The 25,244-nt window shown below is 39.3% G+C and overlaps 2 protein-coding genes across 2 annotated transcripts in view; one reads left to right on the top strand and one right to left on the bottom strand.

The window, feature by feature from the left end:
• On the top strand, positions 1–11,352 carry LOC141753984 (zinc finger protein 706). Its single transcript, XM_074612716.1, has 4 exons — positions 1–141; positions 2,013–2,157; positions 4,193–4,314; positions 10,258–11,352. The coding sequence occupies exons 2-3, from the start codon at positions 2,023–2,025 to the stop codon at positions 4,286–4,288; spliced, it is 231 nt and encodes a 76-aa protein (XP_074468817.1). The 5' UTR covers positions 1–141; positions 2,013–2,022; the 3' UTR covers positions 4,289–4,314; positions 10,258–11,352.
• Positions 11,009–25,244, bottom strand: part of bmp8a (bone morphogenetic protein 8a) — a 20,863-nt gene continuing 6,627 nt past the window's right edge. Inside the window, exons 2-7 of the mRNA XM_074612693.1 lie at positions 20,458–20,650; positions 16,387–16,535; positions 16,033–16,212; positions 15,486–15,565; positions 12,281–12,391; positions 11,009–11,870 (exon numbers count right to left, since the gene is read on the bottom strand). Coding sequence (XP_074468794.1) covers positions 11,721–11,870; positions 12,281–12,391; positions 15,486–15,565; positions 16,033–16,212; positions 16,387–16,535; positions 20,458–20,650 — 863 coding nt within the window. The 3' untranslated portion in view covers positions 11,009–11,720. The remainder of the gene's footprint in view (positions 11,871–12,280; positions 12,392–15,485; positions 15,566–16,032; positions 16,213–16,386; positions 16,536–20,457; positions 20,651–25,244) is intronic.

A 25,244-nucleotide genomic window follows, 5' to 3' on the forward strand; every position in this document is an offset into this window, starting at 1 on the left:
GACACCGCAGCAGTTCCGCTCCGGTCCTGCTGGCGGCGCTGTCGCTTCTTTGACAGACGGTTAAAAACCTTCTCTGGAGTTTCCTCTGACTTTTAAAAAAATTGAGCGACAGCAGGGTGAAGAGAGAGTCACATCTGCAAGGTAAATCCACCTGAAAACGAACACTGACACAGTCACAGCTCATTATAGTGTTACCTAACAGCGGTTAGTGTTCTTAACTGATACAACATGTTGTTGCGGAGTTAACTCTGAGTCACATGCAGTCTGAGCTTCTCTAGCTAGAGAAGCTAACAGTGTTAGCAAGACGGCGCCGGCTGACGGAAGGCCCGTTAGACGATGCTAACAAGCTAACTGGATGATTTAAACACCTTTGATTCAGATCGACCGTCCGGCAATAACCAAGATAACATAACATACTATATCAATTATGTTTTTAAGAGGAAGGAGGCACGTCTCTGAGCTAGCTCACATTGGTAACTTAAAGGAATAAATAAACCACATCACAACAACTGTCTGTAATAAGCTGCACATTGAGCTACGAGAAGCACTGAGTGCTCAATTTATTAGGTACACGTGGCTAGTTTAATCCAACAGTCCTGCAATAGATCCCAAGCTCATGAAGGTTCTATTGTTCAGTGTGTGTTGATCCAGTGTTAGAGAGGTGTTGATTAAATGTTATGATGATTTTGGATGTAGTCATTTCTGGTACTGTTGAATTGTACAGCGTTACACTAAGAGTTGTGTCTAATACTTAACTCTCATTGATATCAGGGTGGACAAAATATTTAAAACACCTCAGTAAATTGCTATGTAATTCAACATCTCTAGAACTGAAACTGATTGACAGAAAAATGTATAGGCATTGATTTTGATAATTAATCTGTTAGTTATTTTTATAGCAAAAAAAGCCAAACACTCTGAAATTCTCTCTGAAAACGTCTTCTAACTCCCGCCTTTACCTTTTTGTGATTAGTAAACTGATAACTTTAGTTTTAGGACTGTTCGTCAGACAAAACAAGGAATTTAGGAATTATATTAGACAAAATATAATCTGGAATTGTGGATTTCTTTTCTTGGTATGTTATATAACCTACTGAACCATCTAAGATGCTATTGTTAAATTAACTGTGAGTGTCTACTGAATCAAAAATGTACATTATATGACCAAAAATATGTGGACATTACACCATGTGCCCATGGATTTGAGTTGAGATGTCAATCAAACATCTCATCCCAATGAGATGGCAGTCATCTGCTGCTTCCAGCCTCCAGTCTACTGTGAAGGCTTTCCTCCAGATTGTGGAACCTGGCTGCAGGGGTGTGCACCCATTCAGACACTAGAGGATTAGTGAGGTCCAACACTGATGTTGGGTTTCAAGGCCTGGCTTGAAGTCTGCTTTCCTGTTCATCACAAACATGTTGGGTGGGGTTGAGGTCAGGGGTCTGCAGACCAGTCCAGTTCTTCTTCACCAAACTGGGAAAACCATTTCTGTATGGATCTGGCTTTGCACACGGAGGCATTGACATGTCGAAACAGGAAAGTGTCCTCCCCAAACTTGTTTCCACAAAGTTGGAATCACACTTTTGTCTAAAATATAATATGCTCTATGATTTCCCTATTCCCGTACCTGGAACTAATAGGCATATCCTAAATCACGTAAAGCAGCCTCTGAACAAAAGCCATGTCCAAATGATTTTGGGGTTAGATTGTATCTCCGGGGTCGAGTATTTGACACAAATGAGATTTTGGATGTAGTTTATCATTGTAGGAAAGGGCCAGTAATCACATTCAAATGATTTTCTTCTGATACAAAGGTGTTGCCTCAGAAACATTTTTGTTGTTTTGTTTTTTTAACCGATCAGGTGTTAGTTCAAACTTGTTAAACCGGCTTATCACACCCTATATGTACCCGCTGCTTGATGAACATTTTATATCTTGTTGTGTGAGCAAACAAAAGCTGTGATCTACGATCTGTCATCTGCGGTGTGGTCTCTTTTTGTTATTCCTGCAGGTTGAGGGCCATGGCTCGTGGGCAGCAGAAGATTCAGTCTCAGCAAAAGAATGCCAAGAAGGCAGCAGATAAGAAGAAAGGTCAGGCCGCTGACCAGAAGACTGCAGCGATGGCCGCACTGGTCCACACCTGCCCCGTCTGCCGGGTAAGTACAATACCTGCAGCTGACTGCTGATCAGATTTAGCTGTAGCTTGGAAGTTTTATCCACAGAAGAATCTATTAGAGATCTGGTTTACTTTCTCTCTAGAAAATGTGTGATACTACTTACTGTATTCTCCAAGGCCTCAATGATGTGACAGTTATTTATTTCATCAGGTGTTTAATGGGTATGTTTTGTATTTGAATTAAATACTACATTACGGTGTGCGGGCCTGAGATGACTCCCCACCGGGGCAAAGCATCCGGGAGTTATGCATTTTTAAGATGTTTTTAAACTAAAATGTGTTATGTGTTAAGTAGCGAACTCCTTTAAGGAATAACTCAGTGCGTAGGTTGTGTGATTAACTTTAGGGAGTGTCGGTTTTTTGCGAGAGAGGGAGAGAGGGAGAGAGAGGGAGAGAGAGAGAGAGAGAGATCTAAAACGGTGATGATGCCAATGTGTTATTGATAACATTGCCTGTGAAGGTTTTAATTAAGTGGTTGGTTAGTTTACACACCTTGGTTATATCTATTTTCCTGTGAAGAGAAAAGGGAACGTGTCATTTTAGTTACTGAGTTAAAGGTGACTTAGTTGAATTTGTTTTGTGTTTCAAGTATTATACTGGTGTTGATATGGTATTTGTTTATTACTGTGAAAGAAAGCCAGAAGTTTAGTTTGGAACATAAATCAAACATTTTGAGAGTAAAGATAAAAAAAAGAAAATACATAAGCATTTAAGAAAATAAATATATATATTTTGTTATTCCGTTAACATTGTTTCCCTTAGCATTTTATTATCATAAGGTTTACATCCTAATACTGTTCAATACTGAAGAATACAAGTGTAACTCATAGTATATGAGTGTAGTAGTTCCACAGTGGAGGCACCGCGCGTAAATTGGTTATTTACTCCAGGTTGTAACTGGATACATTCTGTGGTTATTATTGACAATCATTATCTTGTGTTCACGTCCTTGCTTATGGTTATGCTCAAGCCTGTACTGATAACATCTACTGGTAATGGAAGATTTTAGCCAGCTCACCATCAACCGCTAAGAACTCAGGATCCTGTTTAAAATGTGAAATGATAGCCCAGTCTCATATCAAGCTCATTCTAGATACTGCTGTTTAAAGCATATTATAGTCAAGAGAGGGTTAGCTTTTTATTTTATGTCACATTTTTATTGTTAATTAAAAACTCAAAATGAGACTAAAATTGGCAACCGTATTATCAGTTTCGGCAATCAAAAGCTGAGGCCTGGTTGCCAGCTTGGCAACTACTTTTAAAAGTTAATGTTGAACCCTGTAAACCATAATTAACCGTCTGGTTTCTTTAGGATTCTGTCCTAAGGAGAATACTCTTACAACTGTAACTTGAGCATTATTAGTATTATTGAATATATATTGTGATAATTATTATCGATCAATATAAAAAAAAAATATTGTGATAACATTTTTGGCCATATCGTCCAGCCCAATCTCGTCAGAGATTAGGGCTTTCCTTGGTCTTGGTCTTGCTCCTCCTCGTTCTCCTGTTTCTCTCCTCTTGCTATCTTTCTCTCTCCTGTTGGCATCCATTGCTCCAAAACAGAAGAACTCACCTGTGGCCCTTTTATTCCTTAAGCTCTGATTGCTAATTGAAAAGTTGTGCAACATGTTTGTCCAAGAGTGTGAGGAGTCCAAGTGGATAGTAGGACATTTAAATTAAACATGTTGAATGGCAGGGTGTTCCATGTGAAGACATGAGATTCTATGAAAATAATAATTTCCTGAAAATTGGGCCAAATGTAGAGAATTGTATGTAGTGTTTTGAAAAAAAAGTGGTTTAGAACCTCAATCTGAGTGTAAAGCAGGACATATGCTTGTATTTTAGCAGAATTGTTTCAGGGGGTTGGTACATGAGTTACAGGTTGTGGTCATTGTGTCTCAAGTACCAGTGTTAGTGTGTAAACAATTGAGGAAAAACGGTATCATTAGACTAGCCATTTCAGGTCTAATGTGTTCCCACACTGAAACCATGATTCTCTTTTGTTTTTTCAGACACAGATGCCTGACCCTAAGACCTTTAAGCAGCACTTTGAGAGCAAACACCCCAAGTCCCCCATGCCTGCTGAACTGGTGGACGTTCAGGCATAAAGAAGGGCTGACTGGACCTGAACCCGGTAAGACCGCGTAACGTTTTCTCTTAGACAGTTGGTTTTATGAAACCTCTCAAATACCACTTTCATACCAACTACCTCCTTTTGTCAATTCAAACCAAGCCAGTCAACCCGGGTTGAACCCTGGTCAGGACAATTCAGATACGACCTGGGTCAGACCCGGGAGCAATGCATACCAATGAGCTTAGGCGTTAGAAATGGGCGGGGGGGTTACACCTCTGGAGGATTACAGAGAGAGGAGATGATAGTGGCATCATCAATTTAAGCAAAAACATAAAATGTAACAGAATGATGCATGTTTTTGGGATACAGTGTAAATATAGTACACACAGCATTTTTAGCTCTATAAAATGTTTAACTGTGTTGTATATATGGAGCTGTAATGTCTGCAGAAACATACAGACAACATACAGATTTACAGTATCTATTCATCAACATGAACCTTTTTCCTCTGTCTATCTACAGTACCCATTTATCATATATTAGACTACATTGTGCCATTTAATATGATAATATAGGCTACATTTACTAAAGGATTAGACACTTCTGAAGACTGAAATGTATATTTCACTCACTCCACCATCCCAGCAAAGATTTACTTCATATAGTAGACCTACTAAAGTTGTTCAGCTGGACATGTGGCAACTGTTGGATAATGTAACAGTTTGTCCAAACATATTAAAATTAGTTTATATTTCATTTAGTTTGCTAAGTACTTGATGATGTAATGAACCCAGGCTGGGTTTGTTACTTTGTAACTGAGAGAACAGGCGACAGATGGATCTTTTTGCAGGTTTATTTTGAAAGATAAAAGTTATCAAATAGAAGATGTGTAAACATGCTTTAAAAACAGATGCTTAGAATAATACAAATTATATCAGAAACGGCTTTTTAATTTCACCAAACCTCAGTCAGCTTTCTACGTTATGAAGAAAACTAAGCATTTTAAAAAGAAAACTTTATTGAGGATTTTTGCTAACTCACTTGGTCAACTTTAATTAGAAATGCACCGATTGCAATTTTGGCTGATTCAGAATTTTTTTTTAAAGTCTGACCTGCCAATTCAGATTTTTGCCAGTTTCAATTTCTAATATAATTGACCCTTCGCTAACCCACTGCTACTCCCTCAAACTGTCAGAGCTGCCATGGAGCCCACACGGTCACTAACTGCACACTTAATTTTTGTAAAAATGAAAAATCGATTTCAGAGAAAAGCAGACAGAAGGATTTACAATATGCGTTTGGAGGATATATCAGGATGTTAAACTGATTCAGCATCTAAAACAGATTAAAAGATAAAGATAGAAGCTAAAGCCTGCAGATCACAGTAAACCACCGTCACCTGGCGATCGAGACAGAAGACCATGAAATTAATAAGAACAACTCTGTTCCTGTAAAGCCGGGTAGGTCTTTATTCACTGTTACAATATTTAAAAAGCAAAAGCAGTATGTGTATACATTCAGTAGCTTGTGTAGCATAATGCTAACGTACCCTGCTAATGTTAGCTCCACAGGTTTTTACGTAGAAACGATTATCTCCTTCCAACCTCTCCGGGTAATGAGTAGCACTATTACACAACATTTAATCATGAGTAGCTCCAAATCCACAAAACCAGCCTGAAAATGAAGAAAATCTGAACCGATTGCATGAGAATCTATGGGGCACAGCCGTATAGTAGTCGGACCCTGGTCAGAGCTGGCCCATGCTACGCTATGATTGGTCAGTCTGTGTTCGAGGGGCGGGGCTTAGGGAAGGTTCAATTGACAGAAAGGCTCCAGACTAACTTTTTTCATCACCGTTCCGAAAAGTAATTTCAACCGTCCTGAATTCAGTGTAAACTGTCAAAAATTCTAAATGTTCTCCATTAATGTTGTCACCAGGGTCTAAAATTAACTTTTTTCACTGCCTGCCACTATAGTAGGCAATTTTTTTTTTGTCTGCCACTCAGAAATTTCATCTGTCACTTTTGAAATCGATGCGCTAAATGAAGGAATAACATTTATGATCTGGTGTCATTCAATGTACAATATATTTTACATGAACATTATGGTAAATTCCAGTGTTCGAATTACACTGTAGCTTCAGGTAGAGCCCCATTTTTCATGGGAGGGAGGGTACTGTACACAGTACTCTACTGTACACAGTACTGTTCTGTACTTTGCTATTGTCAGCTGTAGTGGTTATTTGGATAAAACACAATTTAAATTAAAGCTGCAAGCAGTTATGAACAGGCCCTTGCACCTTCCCACACGTCGGGGGTACTGGCGGGACACCAATCGAAACACCCGTGCATTTCAGTGACCATCGTGTGTGACTGCATGCACAAGTTAGACTTTATTTCCTGCGTGGATTGAGTTGCACAGGAAATGACGTATTGCAAATTTTTCACCACTTCCTGTGTCCACTATGTGGCGCTAGAGAACACACACTAAACATGCATTATGTTGCTCTATATCAAGTGTAGACCACACAATGTAAAGTTCATGTGAATCAGATGTTTGTCACATAACGCTGACTTCCTGTTGCCAGTAGGTGGTGCTATGACTATAAGTCAATATTGTCATGTAGATGTCCTCAGGCCTGGACGGCTATGGAGTTGGTCAAATTTGGGGCAGATTTGACCAAGTACAGTCGAGTTACAACAGTTTGACGTTTAATGGCAAATCATGTAAATTCTCCACCGTGGAACGTCGTTTCATAAAAACTCACGTTTTGATCAACTTTTCATCACAAAGGTCTGAAGATTGTACCGACCAAATTTGAAGTCGATCGGGTTAAAGTACAGAGCCTGAAAATGGCCAAAAATACTTGAAAAAAACACACACAAAATTCAAAATGGCCGACTTCCTGTTGGGTTAAGAGCATGGCCCCAAGAGACTATTTTTAAAGTCTACATGTGATACATGTGCCTACCAAATTTTGTACATCTCGATGAAATGTACTGAGAGTGCTGCTTCGTTGAAAGTTTGTAGACAGCGCTATTTAGCCCCTTTGTCACACCCAAGCACAAAAACCAGATCATTAACACATTTTAGCATTTTTAATGAGTGTGCCAAGTTTTGTTCGTTTGCAAACAAATCTAGCCCTTCAAAAACAACTTCCTGTTTCACGGCGAATGATGCGTCGCCAAGGCAAGTACGTTCAACGAAAGCTAAAAAGCTTTGTGGTCTGGCATCAGGAACTTTTTAACACCACGCTGACCAAATTTGAGGTGGATCTAGTTAACCTGCTAAGAGTAGTACGCCAAAATATAGCAACTGTAACTTCCTGTTGCCACTAGGTGGCGCTAAGAGTATGATTCAAAATTGGCCTGTAGATGTCTTCAAGCCGGGACGCTCATCAAATGTATTTAATTTGGAAAAGATCTGACCACCTGGAGTCGAGTTGCAGCGGTTTGTTTGTGCCACGGCGCCGCCATTGGATAAAAACTCACAATTTTCAAGAGGAAGCATCATCAAGGTCTTCAGGCTTTTCTGACCTCATTTGAGGCAAATCTGATTAATTTGTGAGGCAGGGTTCATCAATGTGCAAAACATGACATTTCCTGTTACCACTAGGTGGCGCTATGACTTAGAGCCAAAATGTGCATGTTGATGACGTCGTGGAGGGACTTTTATCAGGCATGAGAAATTTGGAGCAGATTGGTTAATGTACGCCGAAGTTACAACAACTTCCTTTCTTTTGGCGAAAGGCGCTTTTTCACTGCCATGCCCCGGCAACATAGTTCCATAAAAACAGAAGCAGCTTTTCATCACAAAGGTCTTAAGACTGTACTGACCAAATCTGAAGTTGATCAGGTTAAATCTCTAGGAGTTCGTTAAAATACAGCGCCTGGAAATGGTAAAAAAAAAAAGCGACCTAAAATTGGAAATGGCCGACTTCCTGTTGGGTTTACGGTAAACCTCCAAATGGCTTTTTTTTTTTTTACGTCTCAACATGTTACATATACCTACCAAATTCCATACATCTAGATGAAACTTGTCGCCGGGGCTACTCAATATGGGGCGTTATCCAGCCAATTAACTACCCCCGGGCACGAAACCCACATCAGATATCTATTTCACGCACGTCTGACATGTGTGCCAAATTTTAAAAAAAGTTGACTAGCCCAAGCAGCTTGTTTTTGCGCTCAAAGAGGCAATAAAATAATAATAATCCTTAGAAGAACAATAGGTCCTCGGACCATCACGGTCGGTACTCGGGCCCGAATAATAAACATAGCAATTTCAATAGGGCCTCGCCGACCCCTGCTCGGTACTCGGGCCCTAATGATTATGATTATTTAAATTTAAAAACCCAGATTTGTTGTTCATAGTGCTGCATTATCAAAGCGTTTAATATCGCCACGCTGTTGAGCGTTTTTTTTTCTCACCTTCATGGCTCCAGTCCCAAACAAACTTAAACATGATACAGCGTGCGTATGCGTCATTGTGCATGTGTAAATGTCGGAAAGCATCAATAAGAGGATCCGATAGTCACTGAGACATGATATGCCAAGGAATCTGACAACTAGGAACCAGTTCTCTATTTCCATCCCTAGTATTTTCCCTGCCTGCCAAAGTGGCGGATGGCCTGACGATTTCACCCGACCCTGGTTGTCACGATACTGGAAATTCTAACTTTGACACACTACCTTGAAAAATATCAATTTTCCATACCATGGGGAAAAAATGTACACAACATTTAGGGCATACAATTTTATTTTTATTAAAAGATAAATAGCGTTGTGTGTGTGTGAAGAGAGAGCAGAAAGCGCAGCTGGTACTCGTGTACTGATACTGCAAAAAAAAGAGTATTGAAACTGTTTCAAATATTCAGTATCGATATGTATCGATACTTCAATATTTTTGACAACAATATTATCCATTTACATTGTTATTGTCATCTATAGTGGCTATTTGCATAGAAACACATTCAAATGAGGAAATAAATACATTTAAATATTTGCTTTGTTTCAGAATAATCTTGGCATTAGTAGTTTTAATTATATATTATGACGCTTCATAATGCAAGTCAATGCAACCTCCGTTAACGTTAGCTGATTAGCTCCGTGCCGTCGGCAGAGGAGCCAGTCAGTGTGATTACACTGAGCAGCATGCATGGGAATGAACAAGTGTATGATTAAGTTGGTTGTTCCAAATGTTTTAAGGTTATTCCTCCACGGCTTATTTTGGACTTCGGCACTGACGACATGTTTTATGATTCAGCTTTGTTTCATCTATCGTGCAGATTTCGTGGCAAGAGCGCCACCATGTTGCAGTACTCTAGTCTGTGACGTCACAAGGCCTCTCCCCCATCAGAGAGGGGGAGACAAAGACAAGTGATCAGAGAAAGGAGAGGACGGGAGATGGGGAGACAGAGACAGGTGATCAGAGAGCGTAGAGGACAGGAGATGGGGAGACGGTCAGCTGCAGCTGGACTCAGTGCCTGTCTGACAGCTCTTTCAGTGTCACTAGCCAACGCTGCAGTGAGTTACTGATCTCTGTTTCAACGGCAGTTAATGAAATAGACTGATTTGTCCGTAGTTTTAACATTGTAAAACTCAGCTTTACATCCAGGATAGGGATGTTAATAATTAACCGTTAACCGACATTAAGAATTTTAACCGATTAATGCTAAAGGGTTAAAAGGAATATTAATAATTAATTAAAAAGCTGAGCAAAACTCAGAGGTGCGGCTTGTCACTTGAAGGAGAAAAGCTGGTCCACCTTAACAGTCCACCTTGAGACTATGAGCTGGCGTTGCCAGATGTTTCCTTGGCTTCCGTCTTTCACGGTCTCTACCGAACGATGAAACAAAGCTTTTTTTCTCTTAAATGCTTACATTTGTCATGTTTGTTATATAATTGTTCATTAGAGTGGAAATCAATTTAGTAACCCAGCTTAACTTGGTTGAGTGTTTCATTTCCACTAATACTAACAAAGACCATAAACTGTCGCTTCCAGATACACAATGACCACGGACTAAACATTGAATCACTGCGCCTGAAGGATGTTGATGACGAACACTGGGAGCCGTCAGTATTCATGGACAACATGGAGGGATGTGCTGTGTACGTACATGTGAGTTTGTGAAAGAAAAAACAATAACGATGGGGCAGAAGTACACCAGCACCCCACTTTTATATTTATTATGTACAACTACGAGGGAGGGGGACCTGCAAGATTGCCTGCTAACACTGAATAATATTATCTTGTGACTAATTACTGGGAGATGTGATGAGTCTGAAGAAACTACGATGGGAAGTGAAAAAAACAGCAAATATTTTTGAATATGTGGTTAGCTAGGAAGAGATTGCACATTTAACACCCCAACTATATATTTAATCACTCGTCTACAATGGACGTGGCACCGCTGTCGAGTTTAAACCTTGTAACTTCAAACATTTTCTCCTGAGTAGAGGGTATTCACCTGATGTCGCCTCAGCCATCCGTGCATACCCTCCATGGAAGATTAAAAAAATTAAGTTTTCATGACCATTGGCCTCTTCAAAATACTAAAATCCCATTGTATATTTTTGTTGGTGGTAAAATATAGAGTATTAGTTCCTCAAACTATTTGCCGAGATTCCTGGTTTTTGCCCAACAACACTCGACAGCTCTGCCTCCTCTGTGCTGCTGCTCCACAGGTGTTCACCCTCAGTAACACCTTACAACAGTACCTCACGTTAAACCACACAGTAAATCTCATAGTATGTTGTTTTGTTTTTTTTCTCCCAAATTCTTCTGCTCATTTTTAATGTGGTCCTCCTTGGGCATGTTTCAAAACATAATCTTGGCAATAACACCATCTTTGTCCCACTTCAGTTAAACCAGGACAAGATTTGCTCTGTGCTCATTTATGCTTTCAACTGTTGGCAGTTTGGTTGTTTGTTTGTTTGTTTGTTTGAAGAAACCGTAAATGATTGACAGTTAAAGACATGATTAATCCCAGTTCTTTTTGGTTCTTCATATCACTAACGGGCAAATACGTCACTAAATTTCCTCAATGTATTTTTTTTTTTATTTTACCCTTTTCAATAAATTGAACATTGTATTTAATGTGCCTGGTCTTCTCAGCTCATTCTGTGTACATGACAAGATGAAAGATGTGATTATTAATTACATGACCGTGTACTATACAGCTGTGGTGTAGGCAGCCCTGTTGTGTATCCACAACAGGGCTGCAACTAATTATTTTCATGATCAATCAATTCAAAAAATATTAAAGCAAAAGTGCTGATTTGGAATCAGTGAACTTTGAATTTGATTAAGAAAATTGATTCAGTCACTGATCCTAAATCAGAACTCAAACACATAATCACAAACCTGTTAAATTACAGTTCTGGTGCCTTTCTCATTCAGAGTTCATGTCTGGGGGGGAAAAAACATCATCCATGTACATTTTGGTTTGTTTGTTTGTTTGTCTCTCATAGACACCCACAGGTCTTAACCACCATGTTACGGTGCTTTTTGAGGATGACGTTGTTGTTGTCGTCGTAGAAGAGGACTGAGATGGGGCTGAGCTTGGTGGGGGCGCAACATGCCTTTGGAACCTCGTCAGGCTTCAGGAGGTGGACCTGCAGAGTGAAATACAGTTCATATTTACTATTCAGATATTTGACTGGTTTAATATACACTGCTCAAAATAATTAAAGAAAGACTTAAATCACACTTAAGTGTGTCAATTTTGTTCTCAATTTGTTAAGAACAAAATGGCATAACAGTCAATGGAAACCAAAATCATCAACCAATATTTCATTGGAAATAGTAAGCGATTCACGTATTGGTTTCATACTATGGTTTCAGGCCTACTAATACTGTTTTAGTGTACTAAATAGCATGTTAATATAGAATTCCAGAGGCAGTCACCGAAAAGGGGTTTACTTCACATAGAGTATTCCAGTATGTGGTAAGTATTTATATATGTTTGGTTCACTTTTCTAAAGGAAAATATCCATGGTGCGATGTGTGTCATTGCTGTACTGACCACTTGCTGGATGAGGGCGTGGTTAGTGGCGTTCATGCAGGAGCCCAAAGGATAAAAACACTCTCCATCACAGTAGTAAGCTGAATATCCAGTGGGGGCCAAAACCCAGTCCTGAGCAGAACCACAGAAACATAGTTACAGGCAGGAAAATCATCAAAACGTATAATCTATTAAGAAATATCACTACTATTTAATTTGACATCAAATAATATTGTAACAACCAATAAGACATGGGCCTGTATTTATTAAACTGCTCAGAGTAAATGCTACAATGGCTCCTTCACCTTTCCTACTTGAATATAAGTGATTTATTAAATGTATTACCACTTATGTATGCTTAAGTTAGAAAAAATATAAATACCTCAACATTTGACTTAAGTACAGTACCACTGCTATTTATATATTGTAAACATTGCATTGTTGTTAATTTAATATGTGAATTGGAAATATTAGGGATTTCAAACAATTACAATGGACACATTTTAAAAACTAAAATTACATCACATTGATTTAGCAAAGCCGACATCACTGACTAATGTGAGGATTGATTTTTAAAGAATGCCTGGTGGGGCAGGTGTCTGTGAAGAATAAGATTAATTTATTAAACAGCTTTCTCCAACATTTAAGAGAACTTTCACTCTCAGCAAATAACTTCTTCACTCCTCAGTTGTCTCTATAAAGCAGTGTAATTCTTAGTTTAAGAACAACTTATTACAGTTTCTCTCAGTCACTTTGGTGCTATACTACGACCTTTTTAACCGCCATACTATACTACGACCTTTTTAACCGCCATACTATACTGTGACCTTTTTTAAACCATGTACTATACTATCACCTTTTTTTATCAACACACTGTACTATCACCTTTTATTCCGTCATAATAAATTATGACCTTTTTTAACGCCATACCTAGTTTTAACAACAGACTATATTATGATCTTTTTTTAACAACAGACTATACTATGACCTTTTTTTTAAAGACATTCCATATTATGATCCTTTTTTAACGACATTCTATTCTGACCTTTTTTTAACAACAGACTGACCCTTTTTTTACGACCTACTATACTATCACTTTTTTTAAAGACATACCATACTGTGACCTTTTTTAACGACATAATATACTATGACCTTTTTTTATCAACACACTGACTATGACCTTTTATTCTGTCATAATAAATTATGACCTTTTTTTAACGCCATACTTTACTATTACCTTTTTTAACCACATACTATACTATGACCTATTTTTAATGCCATATTATTCTATGAACTTTTTTAATGCCATATTATACTATGACCTTTTTTAAATGCCAAACTATAATATGACCCTTTTTTTATGCCATACTATACTATTACCTTTTTTATCGCCATACTATACTATGACCTTATTTTTAAGACATACTATATGCGTTGCACTTTATAGACGTCCCTTTTACCACTCGTCTCACAGCCGGCTGCGCAAAGAGACCGATGTTATGTGTCCAGCTCGGAGTACAGCACGTTTTGATTAAAATGAGGTTGCAGCTCGTTGTTAGAAAGAGACGTTTGTGTTTTAACAACGTTTCGGTTATGAGTTATTAATTAATCCAGGAAGTTTGAATCCGTCAATATCTTTCCAACTTTACCGAAGTCAATGACTTGACTGTCAGGAATGACTGGAGGAAGTGCACTATGAAGTAACTCGTGCCCTCGAGTTACTAACTTGAGGGACTGAGTTACTAACTGGAGGGACTGAGTTACTAACTTGAGGGAAAGAGTTAATAAAATGTTCTCCTAGCGGTCTAGGGGGGCTCCGTCTTTTCTAAATTACTATACTATACCCTTTTTTAATCAACATACTATACTGTGACTTTTTTAATCAACATACTATACTGGGAGTTTTTTCAACATTCTATACTATAACATTTTCAACATACTGTACCCTTTTTTTAAACATACTATGATTTATATATGATATACAATACCATGACTTTTTTGACATACTATATTTTGACTTTTTCAATATACAATGCTATACCTTTTTTCAACATACTGTGACATTTTTATGACAAACTATACTATGACTTTTTTCAACATACTACACTTTTTGTGGCATACTGTACTATGACTTTTTCAACATACTATATAATACCTTTTTTCAACTTACCATGATTATTTTGTTGTTTTTTTCGACATACTATACTATGAATTTTACAACATACTATACTATGACTTCTTTTTCGACACAGTATAGCATGAGTTGTTATGACATACAATACTATGACATTTTCAAAATACTATACCATATTTTTCAAAATACTATGATTTTTTATGACATACTACACTGACTTTTTTAACATACTATACTTTTTTGACTTTTTTTCAACATACTATTCCATGATTTTTTAGAATTTTATGGAATGCTATAGTATTTATACATATATACATATATTATGATTATATAGTATAGCATTTTGACATATAACACTGCTTTTTTTTAGATAGTATAATATGATTTTTTCCGACATTTTTTATGCCATACTAGGAGTTTCTTCGACATATTATTTTTTTTTCAAAATACTATACTATCACTTGTTTCGTCATAATATTTTATGACATACTATACTATGAGTTTTTTTCAAAATATTATATTCTGACTTTTTTATGCCATAAGACTTTTTCATGACATTTTTATGGCATATTATACATTATACCCAAATTTTAAGACATTTTTCGTTATATTAAACTGACTTTTTTTTACTCATTTGTAAACAATGACACATGACTTGTCATTCTGATGGCACTGACATGTTCATTGAAATAAAAAAAATTACTTTTGAGAGATAAACTAAGGATTTTGAGCAAATTATGGGATTTTGCAGGTCATCCATTGAGTGGTGCTGTTTGAACGTTGTTGTTTTTTTTGCACTCACCAAAGTGACTGAGAAAAACTGTAATTAGACCCTGGATTTCCAAAAGGCATCTATGGTAAGTTTTTAACCCATTACAATGTGATATAATGACTTTTTGCCCCAGTAAATTATCCTGTTTTTTTCTCTTAAAAAGCAGCTTGAACAATGAGAATGATCTTGTATGTAAGCAGTAAAATGACATGTAGAATAATGAAACTGGCTGAAAAAAGCTAAATTGACCTGAAGCCTCACTCATAAAACCTTGACTGAAATATAAATCAAGAATCAAAGGACTAAAATTCAGAGCTGACCTTCCATCCCAGGTCACTGAAGCTAACGTAGAGTTCATGTTTTTTACAGGGCTGACCTCCACTGTTTGCAGGACTCCGATCTGAACAGAGAAAAAAAACATCACTTAGTTAGATCAAAGTGAACAACTCACACTGATAAAAGTGAAGGAAGACATTAACTTTTCAGACTACAATTTCTATATTTTAAGTTTTTACATTGATGAACACAATCAGTACATCACAGGTCACTGAGGTTGGGTTCCCTTCGATTTACATCATTCAAAAGAATTATTGATCTGCACAATAACAAACATCAATGTAATTTTTTCATTTCAGTAATCTCTTCATTCTTCATTTATAAACTGACCTAATGATTCCTACTTGTCTTTTCATAACTGATGATTTCCAAATCTTCAATCTTGAAAATGTCCTAATTTGCCAGATACATTTTTTTTTTTAAATCCCCAAACCTTGTAAGACACAAACAGCTAAAGAGTGTGTTGAAGTAACATTAAAACATCAAATTCAGAGCTGTAATCCCACAAAGTGTGGGTGCCTGGAGCCTCACTATGGATGCTGGGGACTGGGAGGTCGTATTTGGGTTTCTTCTTCCGGGGATGTGGCTTGACAGCTCGTGGCGGCCGACACGGCACCTGACTCTCCCTGAAGAAGGTCACCATGAAGGGCTGTTTGGAGCGAGGGCCCCTGCGTCCTACCAATCCAATCCAGCCTGCAGACAGGGAGCGGTCTGCGAGAGGATACAGATATATGAATAAAGTTCAGTCAGTAGTGCTGGCAGCAGTTCTGTGCTGTGCTTTAAAACAAACCATTTCAAATAATTAAGATGGAAATCACCCAATAAGTACATTACACCAATTAATAGAGGATTATGAAGATTATGAAGGTTCTGTGGTGCACCCACCCTCCTCTGTCTCCACATAGAGACGTATGCCCAGGTTGCTGCGGGGGTGGAGGAGCCAGTGGTTGGAGGCCGTGGTGACGTCGAAGGCCAGCCAGCCCTCCTGTCCTGCAGGCACCGACTGCATGTCCAGCAGCACCAGCTCTGGTTCTCTGAGCAAAAGACAGAAAAATAATGTCAATTTGATCAAACACATAAAAGTGACAAAAGAGAATTTTGACATCAACAACTTAAGAAAGATAAATGTAAAAACAATTCACTTTTCCTCCTACATTTCAATACTAAAAGACACATTTAAGGGACAACTGGAGGTTTCTCAATTTGGTTAAGAGAAAATCCAAGATGGCTGCAGAAACAAAGGTAAGCACACACCTGAGACATGCTTTGAAGTCATTGTACAAATTATCATTGGTCATGATAAAACACAGGGCTCGAACCCGGTTAGTCAGTTTCAAGGATGGTATTCTTAATTTCTAGGCCACACCCAAACCCAAATACCAAAAACATTCAAATTAGGGCTGTCAAAGTTAACACGATAACACGTTAACGCAAATTTGTTTTAACGCCACTAATTTCTTTAACGCATTAACACAACTCGCGATTTTTAGGTTGTAGCGGGCTCAGCTTTATAGCTAAAGTGAAGATACTGCCATCATATTAAACCAAAAAAGCTAAGAAATTAAGGAATCCTTCGGTATCAACCATGTCATACTAGCTTGTTGACAAGGAGGCTAAATAACACTCCAAACTTGAGCTAAATTCTGGCGAGGAAAAACTGTCATGGCCATTTTCAAAGGGGTACCTTGACCTCTGACCTCCAGATATGTGAATGTAAATGGGTTCTATGGGTACCCACGAGTCTCCCCTTTACAGACATGCCCACTTTATGATAATCACATGCAGAGAGGATTTTTATTACATCTCAACATGTTACATATACGTACCAAATTTCATAAATCTGGGTGAACATGTCGCCGGGGCAACTCAATAGGGGACTCTATCGAGCCAATTTGCCACACCCAAGCACGAAACCCATATTAGATATCTATTTCACGCACGTCTGATGTCTGTGCCAAATGTGTGCCCAAGCACCTTGTTTTTGCTCTCAAAGAGGCAATAGAATAATAATTAAAACTGGAAGCAGCATTGAACGAGGGGTTACTGGCGGGACACCAATTGATGCAGCAAGGCTCAATGAAACAGGAACTCAGCTGAGTGCAATGATGCCTGCAACAAGAGTCTGCGACAAACCGTCCATCATTTTGAAATGGGGCGGGGCTAAAGTTTAGGGGTCGGGGAACATTGTCACTTATGAAAGAGGATCTCCCTGCTGAGTCCAATGAGGCCTCCCACAAGTCTGCAAAATATCGTAATTGAGTTCTGAAAGGGGGCATGGCTAATGTGTAAGGGGCGGGGAAAACCCATACCAATGAAACAGGAACTCTGCTGAGCGCAATGACACCTCCCACAAGACTCTAAGGGTGCATCCCAAAGCTCTTATTTGTCGTTTCCTCGCTCCTCGCTCCTTGTTTGAACCGGAAGTTGTTCTGTGACGCCATCTTGAAGACCGTCCCAAAGCTCTTATTTCTGCACCGAGGATCGAGGAGCGAGGAGCGAGAAGCGAGGATCGAGGATCGAGGATCGAGGAGGGATCTCTGAGGAGCGATGAGCGAGGATACACGAGAGTATCCTTCACGGAAGTCTTTTACCGACCGACACGCCCTCTTATTGGATATCAGTTACTAATTGGACGCTGCTGCTGATAGACACGCCCTGTATTGGATATCAGTTACTGATTGGATGCTGCTGCTGATAGACACACCCCTTTATTGGATATCAGTTACTGATTGGACGCTGCTGCTGATAGACACGCCCCCTTATTGGATATCAGTTACTGATTGGACGCTGCTGCTGATAGACACGCCCCCTTATTGGATATCAGTTACTGATTGGATGCTGCTGCCGGAGTGATCGGATAACTTTACCTCTCAACATCACTGGAGTTTTATACCGGAGTGAAGACAGATCACAGATTAAACGTTTTATATTTTAGTTGTCTTCTGATTCACCGTCTAGTTATAATCTGTGTTAACTGTAACTGAACAGCAGCAGAAGGATTTGCAGTAGCTCTCCTTCACACACCGCCAGTGAAGCAGCCTGTCACTGAAAGGGGTTTATAAAACCTGATAAACGGGTCTAAATCAACTTTCTGCATTTATTAGAAAGAGTTTGCTTTTCATGATCTGTTATTTCCACCGTTAACTTTTGTTAATGATACTATTAAAGTCAGAGAGAGAAGGAGAGTCTGTCTGTCAGCAACAAACACCTTTTACATCATTTATCCTCATTTCCATTCAGTCACATGATGCTGATCATTCCTGAACATCGGTTTTATATGAGTTACATCATTTACATTTTCCCTTTAGCCTAGTAAATAATGTCCAGTGTTCAAAAGACACCATAGTCATATTCTGGGTTATTAAATAATGAATTCACAATCAGAATATCAATAACTACAGACACTAATAATGAATAAATACTACAAAGATATTGTGCCAGTAGAGATTGTTCCTGGTCCTCTTAGCAGGACTCAGTCCACAGTAGAAATACAGACTGCAGCTGTTATTCATGTGCAGGTGTTTGTTAAACAGGTAACAGGCTACAGAGAGAAAACACTGCTGCTCTACCACTGAGAAGAACTGTGTCTCTTTATTAGTATTATTAGATCAGTTCAGACATAAACTCCATCTTAAGTCTCTACAGCTGTTTAAGCCAACTGACAGCTGATCCAGCTGTGATCAGCTGCTGCTGTCATCAGAAACGGATGGAGGAAACAACATCTCATTTCTCTTAAAACATATTTCCTTGTTTCCTCTGTCCTTGCATGGTTTCCTCTCCATGCTTCCCTGGTGGGAGAGACTAAGACGCAAGGAAAAGACGCAAGTGAGGGAAACGTGGATGCAATTAAGAGCTTTGGGATGCACCCTGAGACAAAAGGTTCATGACTTATGATAGGGGGCGTGGCTAATGTGTAGGGGCCGGGGATAACTCATACCAATTAAACAGGAACTCTCTGCTGAGGGATATGACACCTCCCACAAGACTCTACGACAAACGGTTCATGAGTTATGAAAGGGGGCGTGGCTTATGTGCAGGGGCGGGGCTATGAGTCTATATTGGCATGTAAATGACCTTAGGCTGGGAACGTCATCATGGCTGAGAAATTTGGAGCAGATTTGACAAAGTATGCCGAAGTTACAACAATTTCCTGTTTCATGGCAAATCACGCCAAATGGCCGTCATGCCACGGCAACGCCGTTCAACGAAAACTCACAATCTTCACAACAATGCATCATCAAGGTCTTAAGGCTTTTCTAACCATAGAAAACATGTCTTATCCTGTTGCCAGTAGGGGGCGCTATGAGTGTGACTCAATATGGACATGTAAATGTCATCAAGACTGGACCCTTATCATGCCTGAGAAATTCGGGGCAGATTGGACTATGTACAGTGGAGTTACAACAACTTCCTGTTTCATGGGGAATGGTTCAAAATGGCACAAGGTCGATTGATGAAAACTCACCATTTTAATAACTTTTCATCCTGAAGGTCTTAAGATGGTCCTGACCGAATTAAGAGTCGATCTGACTAAATCTGTAGGAGTTCGTTGAAGTATGCAGCATGTAAAACGCTGTAAATGGGCGAAAATCGTACATTGAAGTCAAAATGGCTGACTTCCTGTTGGGTTTCCGGTATACCTCCAAGAGGCTTTTTTGTGCGTCTCCACATGTTACATCTGCTTACAAATTGTCATACATGTAGGTGAAACCTGAGCGATGGGCTTAATTTTTCCGGTTTTGTAGGAGGCGCTAGCGAGCCATTTTGCAACACCTAAGCTCGAGACCCTTAAAATATTTTTTTTTCCCGCGTCTGATAAGTGTGCCAAGTTTAACAACTTTTTGAGCTTGTTAAGGCGCTCAAAAAGGCAATTCATTTAAATAATAACAATAATACTTTCTACAGTTTCAATAGGGTCCTTGCGGCAGATAAAGAGAAATAAAAAAGCAGTGCAACCTGTGTCTGCTCTCTCGCTGGATCTCGTAGACGGAGATGTGCAGTGTTCGGTTGGCCCTCTGGCCCATCGTCAGGGTCTTATAGATACGAAATTCTGCTGCCGTCACCGTCTCACCCTGAGGGAGGGGCGTCAGATCAAAACGAAACTCCTTCCAGTATGGACGAGGCTGCAAGAGGTCACGCTCCTGCTCCACTGCAGAGAGAGAGAGAGATTTCTATGAGAAAAGATATTCATGAACAAATAACTGACGAGAGCAAATATGGTGAACATTGGCATTTACATGAAGGCTTAGATTGATTGATGTTTGATACAAAGTTCTATTGTCTTTAAAGTCAACCCCTACAAATAAATCAACAAACAAGCAGGGATAAATACAAGTGAAAAAGAGTCTGATAAAATGTGTCCGATAGAGAGGAATGACATTCAGATGGGGAACAGTTTTAGTTTAAAGCAGATGTAAGGGGAGAAAATGATGCAACTGTGAAAAAGGAGCAAGAAAAGAAACAGTGTGAAGGTGTGGAGGAGATGAGATCACTGGGAGATGAGTCAATGACACAGAGGGAGGAGAACAGTGTTCAGTCCTTTACTGGAGTAAAACACTCATCACATTAATGCACTTATAGTATCAAAAGTAGTCATTGTGCAGAAAAACGGACTGTCGTATTATATTTATGATGATTATAAGTAATAGGATTTTACTATTGCAGTTCAATACATCATATTTTATGTAGTGAGTAGTGGAACAGGATTTGGAGGAGGACAGGAAAAATAGTGGCAGCACAGCAATCAAAGACAGAGTAAGCCTAACTTTTTATTTGCTCTAACCCAAAGTTGTACAAACGAAACAGAAAATCAAGCTCCTTCAGGACCCCTCGCACCATAACTGGAAAACCAAAAGCTACCCTAGCCGGGCCGCTAGCCGACTTACCGGTTCAAAATATAACAAAAGTTCACCCTGGAGGTCTTTGGGGCGGAAGAGACTGAGAGCTCCTCACTCTCAGCATGTCCCACACCAAAAGAACTTCTCTGATTGTCCTTGATTCTCTCATGATGAGCTGATCAGCTCCAGCTGTGTGACCTCCCACACCCACTCCCTATGGGTGGAGCCACCTGGCAGGAATGTAGATGCCCCTTACAGAGCTATCAGGAAAATGTAGTGGAGTAAGAAGTACAATACTTGTCTCTGAAGTATTACGCAGCATGAAATGGAAATACTTAAAGGTTCAACAATACGCTTATTCACTGTTCTTGCTGAGAGTTAGGCTGCGCCAAAACAGTAAAAAATTACATTCTAACGTCTTTTCCTAACCACTTTTCCTTGACCTCGATGGAAAACGCCATGAGGTCAAGGGAAGATGAGAAGGAGAATTCAGAAGGACTTAGGAAAAGACAACCGCAGTGTTAAAGGTTCCATATTATAAAAAAGTGAGATTTTCATGTTTTTGGATTATAAAGCAGGCTTAAGTCCTATATAAATACTGTGAAGTATCGAACCACTGAAACTCAGAAACTCTGCATTTGAAACAAGCGGTCAGGATTTCTGTCCATTTGTGATGTCACAAATATACAATATTTAGACCCTTTACACAGATTTAAACGTTAACATTCTAAATGTGTCCCAGTTTATTCCTGGTTGCAGTGTATGTGAATGTCATCAGCTGACAGGAAATACACATGGACCCAAGCTGTTGCCTAGCAACGCAATTCTGTTGCAATTTCGTCGCGATTCCGTCGGAATGCGCTAAAACGGAGTGTTTCAGACAGAGGGTAAATACAGGTATATTCAGGCAGACAGTATGAGGAAAATAACGTTTTTTTTTTAACATTACAGCATGTAAACATGTTCTAGTAGAAACACAAAATACAAGTATGAACCTGAAAATGAGCATGATATGGGACCTTTAAGAGAATCCGACTGCACTTTCACTAGGCTATGTGACGGCGGCAGGTGTTAGTGACGCGGTTCTGCCGTGGTGAAACTACAATGTTCCGAAAATGGACTACAAACGGTGCATGTTTGCCCTGTGCGTTGTTAAACAGCTCTTTTGGTGTGTGAAAGAGAGATACCACCGGTCTCTCTGCTGCTGGAACACTTTATAAGGATTATCTGACCTAACGTCGACAACCGGTGAAAAGTATCACTTCATTACTAAGGTTGGAATTGAAATAAAAGGGAATTACCTACAGGCTACCACAAAGTTCATATGATAAATATTGAGTTATTTTTGATTTATGGCTAAGGAGTAGAACAATTAAATATATATTTCTTCCTTCTCCTTTTTTTTTACTTATTTGTTACTTAAATAAATAAATAGAAATAAAGTGAAACAAAATGGTCGTCACTGTCCACTCATATTTATCAACATGAATCCCAATTAGTATGTGACTGTATGAAAATATTATGCAAGATAAGCATATCGATTGTTTTCATGAACGGCAGCATGGTGTGTCTCTTTAAAAGTTGTGGCCGCAAGGAATTGTGGGACAGCATTAACCTCCTTTCCTTTGGTAAAGGATGGTCCAGTGTATCCTCTGCTAAAGGAGATAAGAAAGGAAGCATTGAAGCTCCTATCCTTAACATTTAGAGGATTCAAACAGCTCTTATCATGTAAAAAATACTTTTCGACCGCAGCCTTCAATAGATTTAACATAGTACGTACAAACTGGGAATGTCTGTGTTCTCGTGGAAGAGAGAAGAAAAATGTCTATACCTATTTTTTTAAGTTTTACTCTGCACCAGTTCTGAAATGTATTTATGAGGCATGTATGCTCTTTTTCACCAACATCCTGCATCCCAGTCCACTGTTACAGGATGGAGGTGTATTGCCTTTTCAAATGGCAGGTCAACAGCTGCTGTTGACAGAGTGGAGAACATGTGATAGTCCACTTCACTCTGCCAAACTTTGAAAAAACGTGACTGACACACGTCCCCGTGTGGACTTCCTGTTAAAATATGTAGATGAGGGGGTGAGCGGGCGATCGTACACCGTCCTACGCCAAATCCAAACATGAAACCGAAACAACGGCGCACTAGGGATGCTTATTTTGAAAAATGTTCTTAACCGATAACCGACCCTCGTTAACCGATTATTAACCGTTAACCGACAAGATTTGTGCCTCGCATGCAGCGGTGTACCAGCTGCAGGAGCACAACAGATATTGGTTGACGGGAGTCTCCAGTTCACCGTCCGGGAGCGTTAACTTAGCAGCTACGATGCTGCGTGTAGTGTCGCGGACATGCAGCCACTTTCCCAGTAAAAGTCTCCACCGCACATTTAGTTTAGTTTAGCAGGTTGTCAGCTGTGTGTCTGCCGGCGGAACTTTAGCGAGTGGCCAACAAACAGTGTGTGTGTTTGTGCTACGTTAGCAGCTCTAGCATTGCCGCAGGCTTCGTGCTCGCCACCGCACACGTAGTCTGAGTAACTTTAGTGAGTTTCTAACAGACCATGTGTGTGTGTTGGTGGTGAGTGTGAGGTTGTTGGTGGCGTTCTAGTTGTGATCGTAAGTGTAGCAGTGTGTGTACAGTTTATTTGTCGGTGAATAAATGCTACGAAACTACAACTCCTCCACTCCGCTCGAGCCAGCCAGAGACCAGAGCTGACTTCCTGTATCCTGCAACTCCGGCTCCGCCTCTAGGCTGTTAAGGTGGACCAGCTTTTCTCCTTAAAGTGAGGAGCCGCTCCTCTGAGCCGCTCAGCTTTTGAGTTAATTATTAACATTTCTTTTAACCGTTTTAACCGATAGCGTTAATCGGTTAAAATGCTTAATGTCGGTTAACGGTTAAATGGTTAATTATGGACATCCCTATGGCGCACACACAGACACACACAAACACACGCACACACACACACACACACACACACACACACACACACACTATATGGTAAATAGAGATACTAAAGACAGGACACCCCTGATGGTTTGGGTGTGCTCATATCAGCGCATACACACACACACACACACACACACACACACAGCAGTAATTAGAGACACTTGGTGCCCTGAACCACAGCAGCTGCTCAGCACAAACACCACTAATTGCAGCCCTGTCTGGTATTTTTAGAGTCGCTCCCTCCACAGCAGTATTTTCATCTCGCTTCGGACCGTTTGCTTTTTTTTTTTTCCGGTGTGTGTCAGTGGGGCCTTTAATTCTAACCAGCTGTGTCTTCCCATTACACATGCGTAGGAACACACACCCATGCGTGTTTGATTCAACTTACATGAACTACACACATTGATTAGATTAGTCACAGAAATAGAAACTTAATATAGCATACTGTATCTGCAGAGGATCAGGCGACAAATGCAAAAGCTTTATGGAAAAATACTGAACATATGAGCAGGAGTGGGATGTAACTAAATACATTCACTCAAGTACTGTACTTAAATACAATTTTGAGGTACTTGTACTTTATGTATTTCCATTTTATGCTACTTTATACTTCTACTCCACTACATTTTGGAGGCAAATATTGAATAGTACTTTTTACTCCACTACAGCTTTAGTTACTTTGCAGATTCAGATTATTAATACAAAATATAAATCAACTAATAAATCATGATATATAACACTAGATTAGGCAATCCAACAGTATATAAAGACATTCAAGTTAGCTCAACCTTTACCAGCTGCCACATTAAAGTGATGTGCACATTAATACATCAATAATTATAACCCAGTGATATTATATATATATAAATCAGAAATAGGCCATTTTGCATAATGAATACTTTTACTTTTAGTACTTACAGTGTATTTTGATGCAAAGTCTAAAACTGTACTTTT

The sequence above is a fragment of the Sebastes fasciatus genome, chromosome 17 (assembly GCF_043250625.1).
Source record: "Sebastes fasciatus isolate fSebFas1 chromosome 17, fSebFas1.pri, whole genome shotgun sequence".
Classification (NCBI taxonomy): domain Eukaryota; kingdom Metazoa; phylum Chordata; class Actinopteri; order Perciformes; family Sebastidae; genus Sebastes; species Sebastes fasciatus.

Bases quoted from the DNA above. Each gene is read 5' to 3' on its own strand.
- LOC141753984 (XM_074612716.1), top strand. From the start codon at position 2,023: ATGGCTCGTGGGCAGCAGAAGATTCAGTCTCAGCAAAAGAATGCCAAG. The intron at 2,158-4,192 runs GTAAGTACAATA...TTGTTTTTTCAG, and splicing joins ACACCTGCCCCGTCTGCCGG to ACACAGATGCCTGACCCTAA.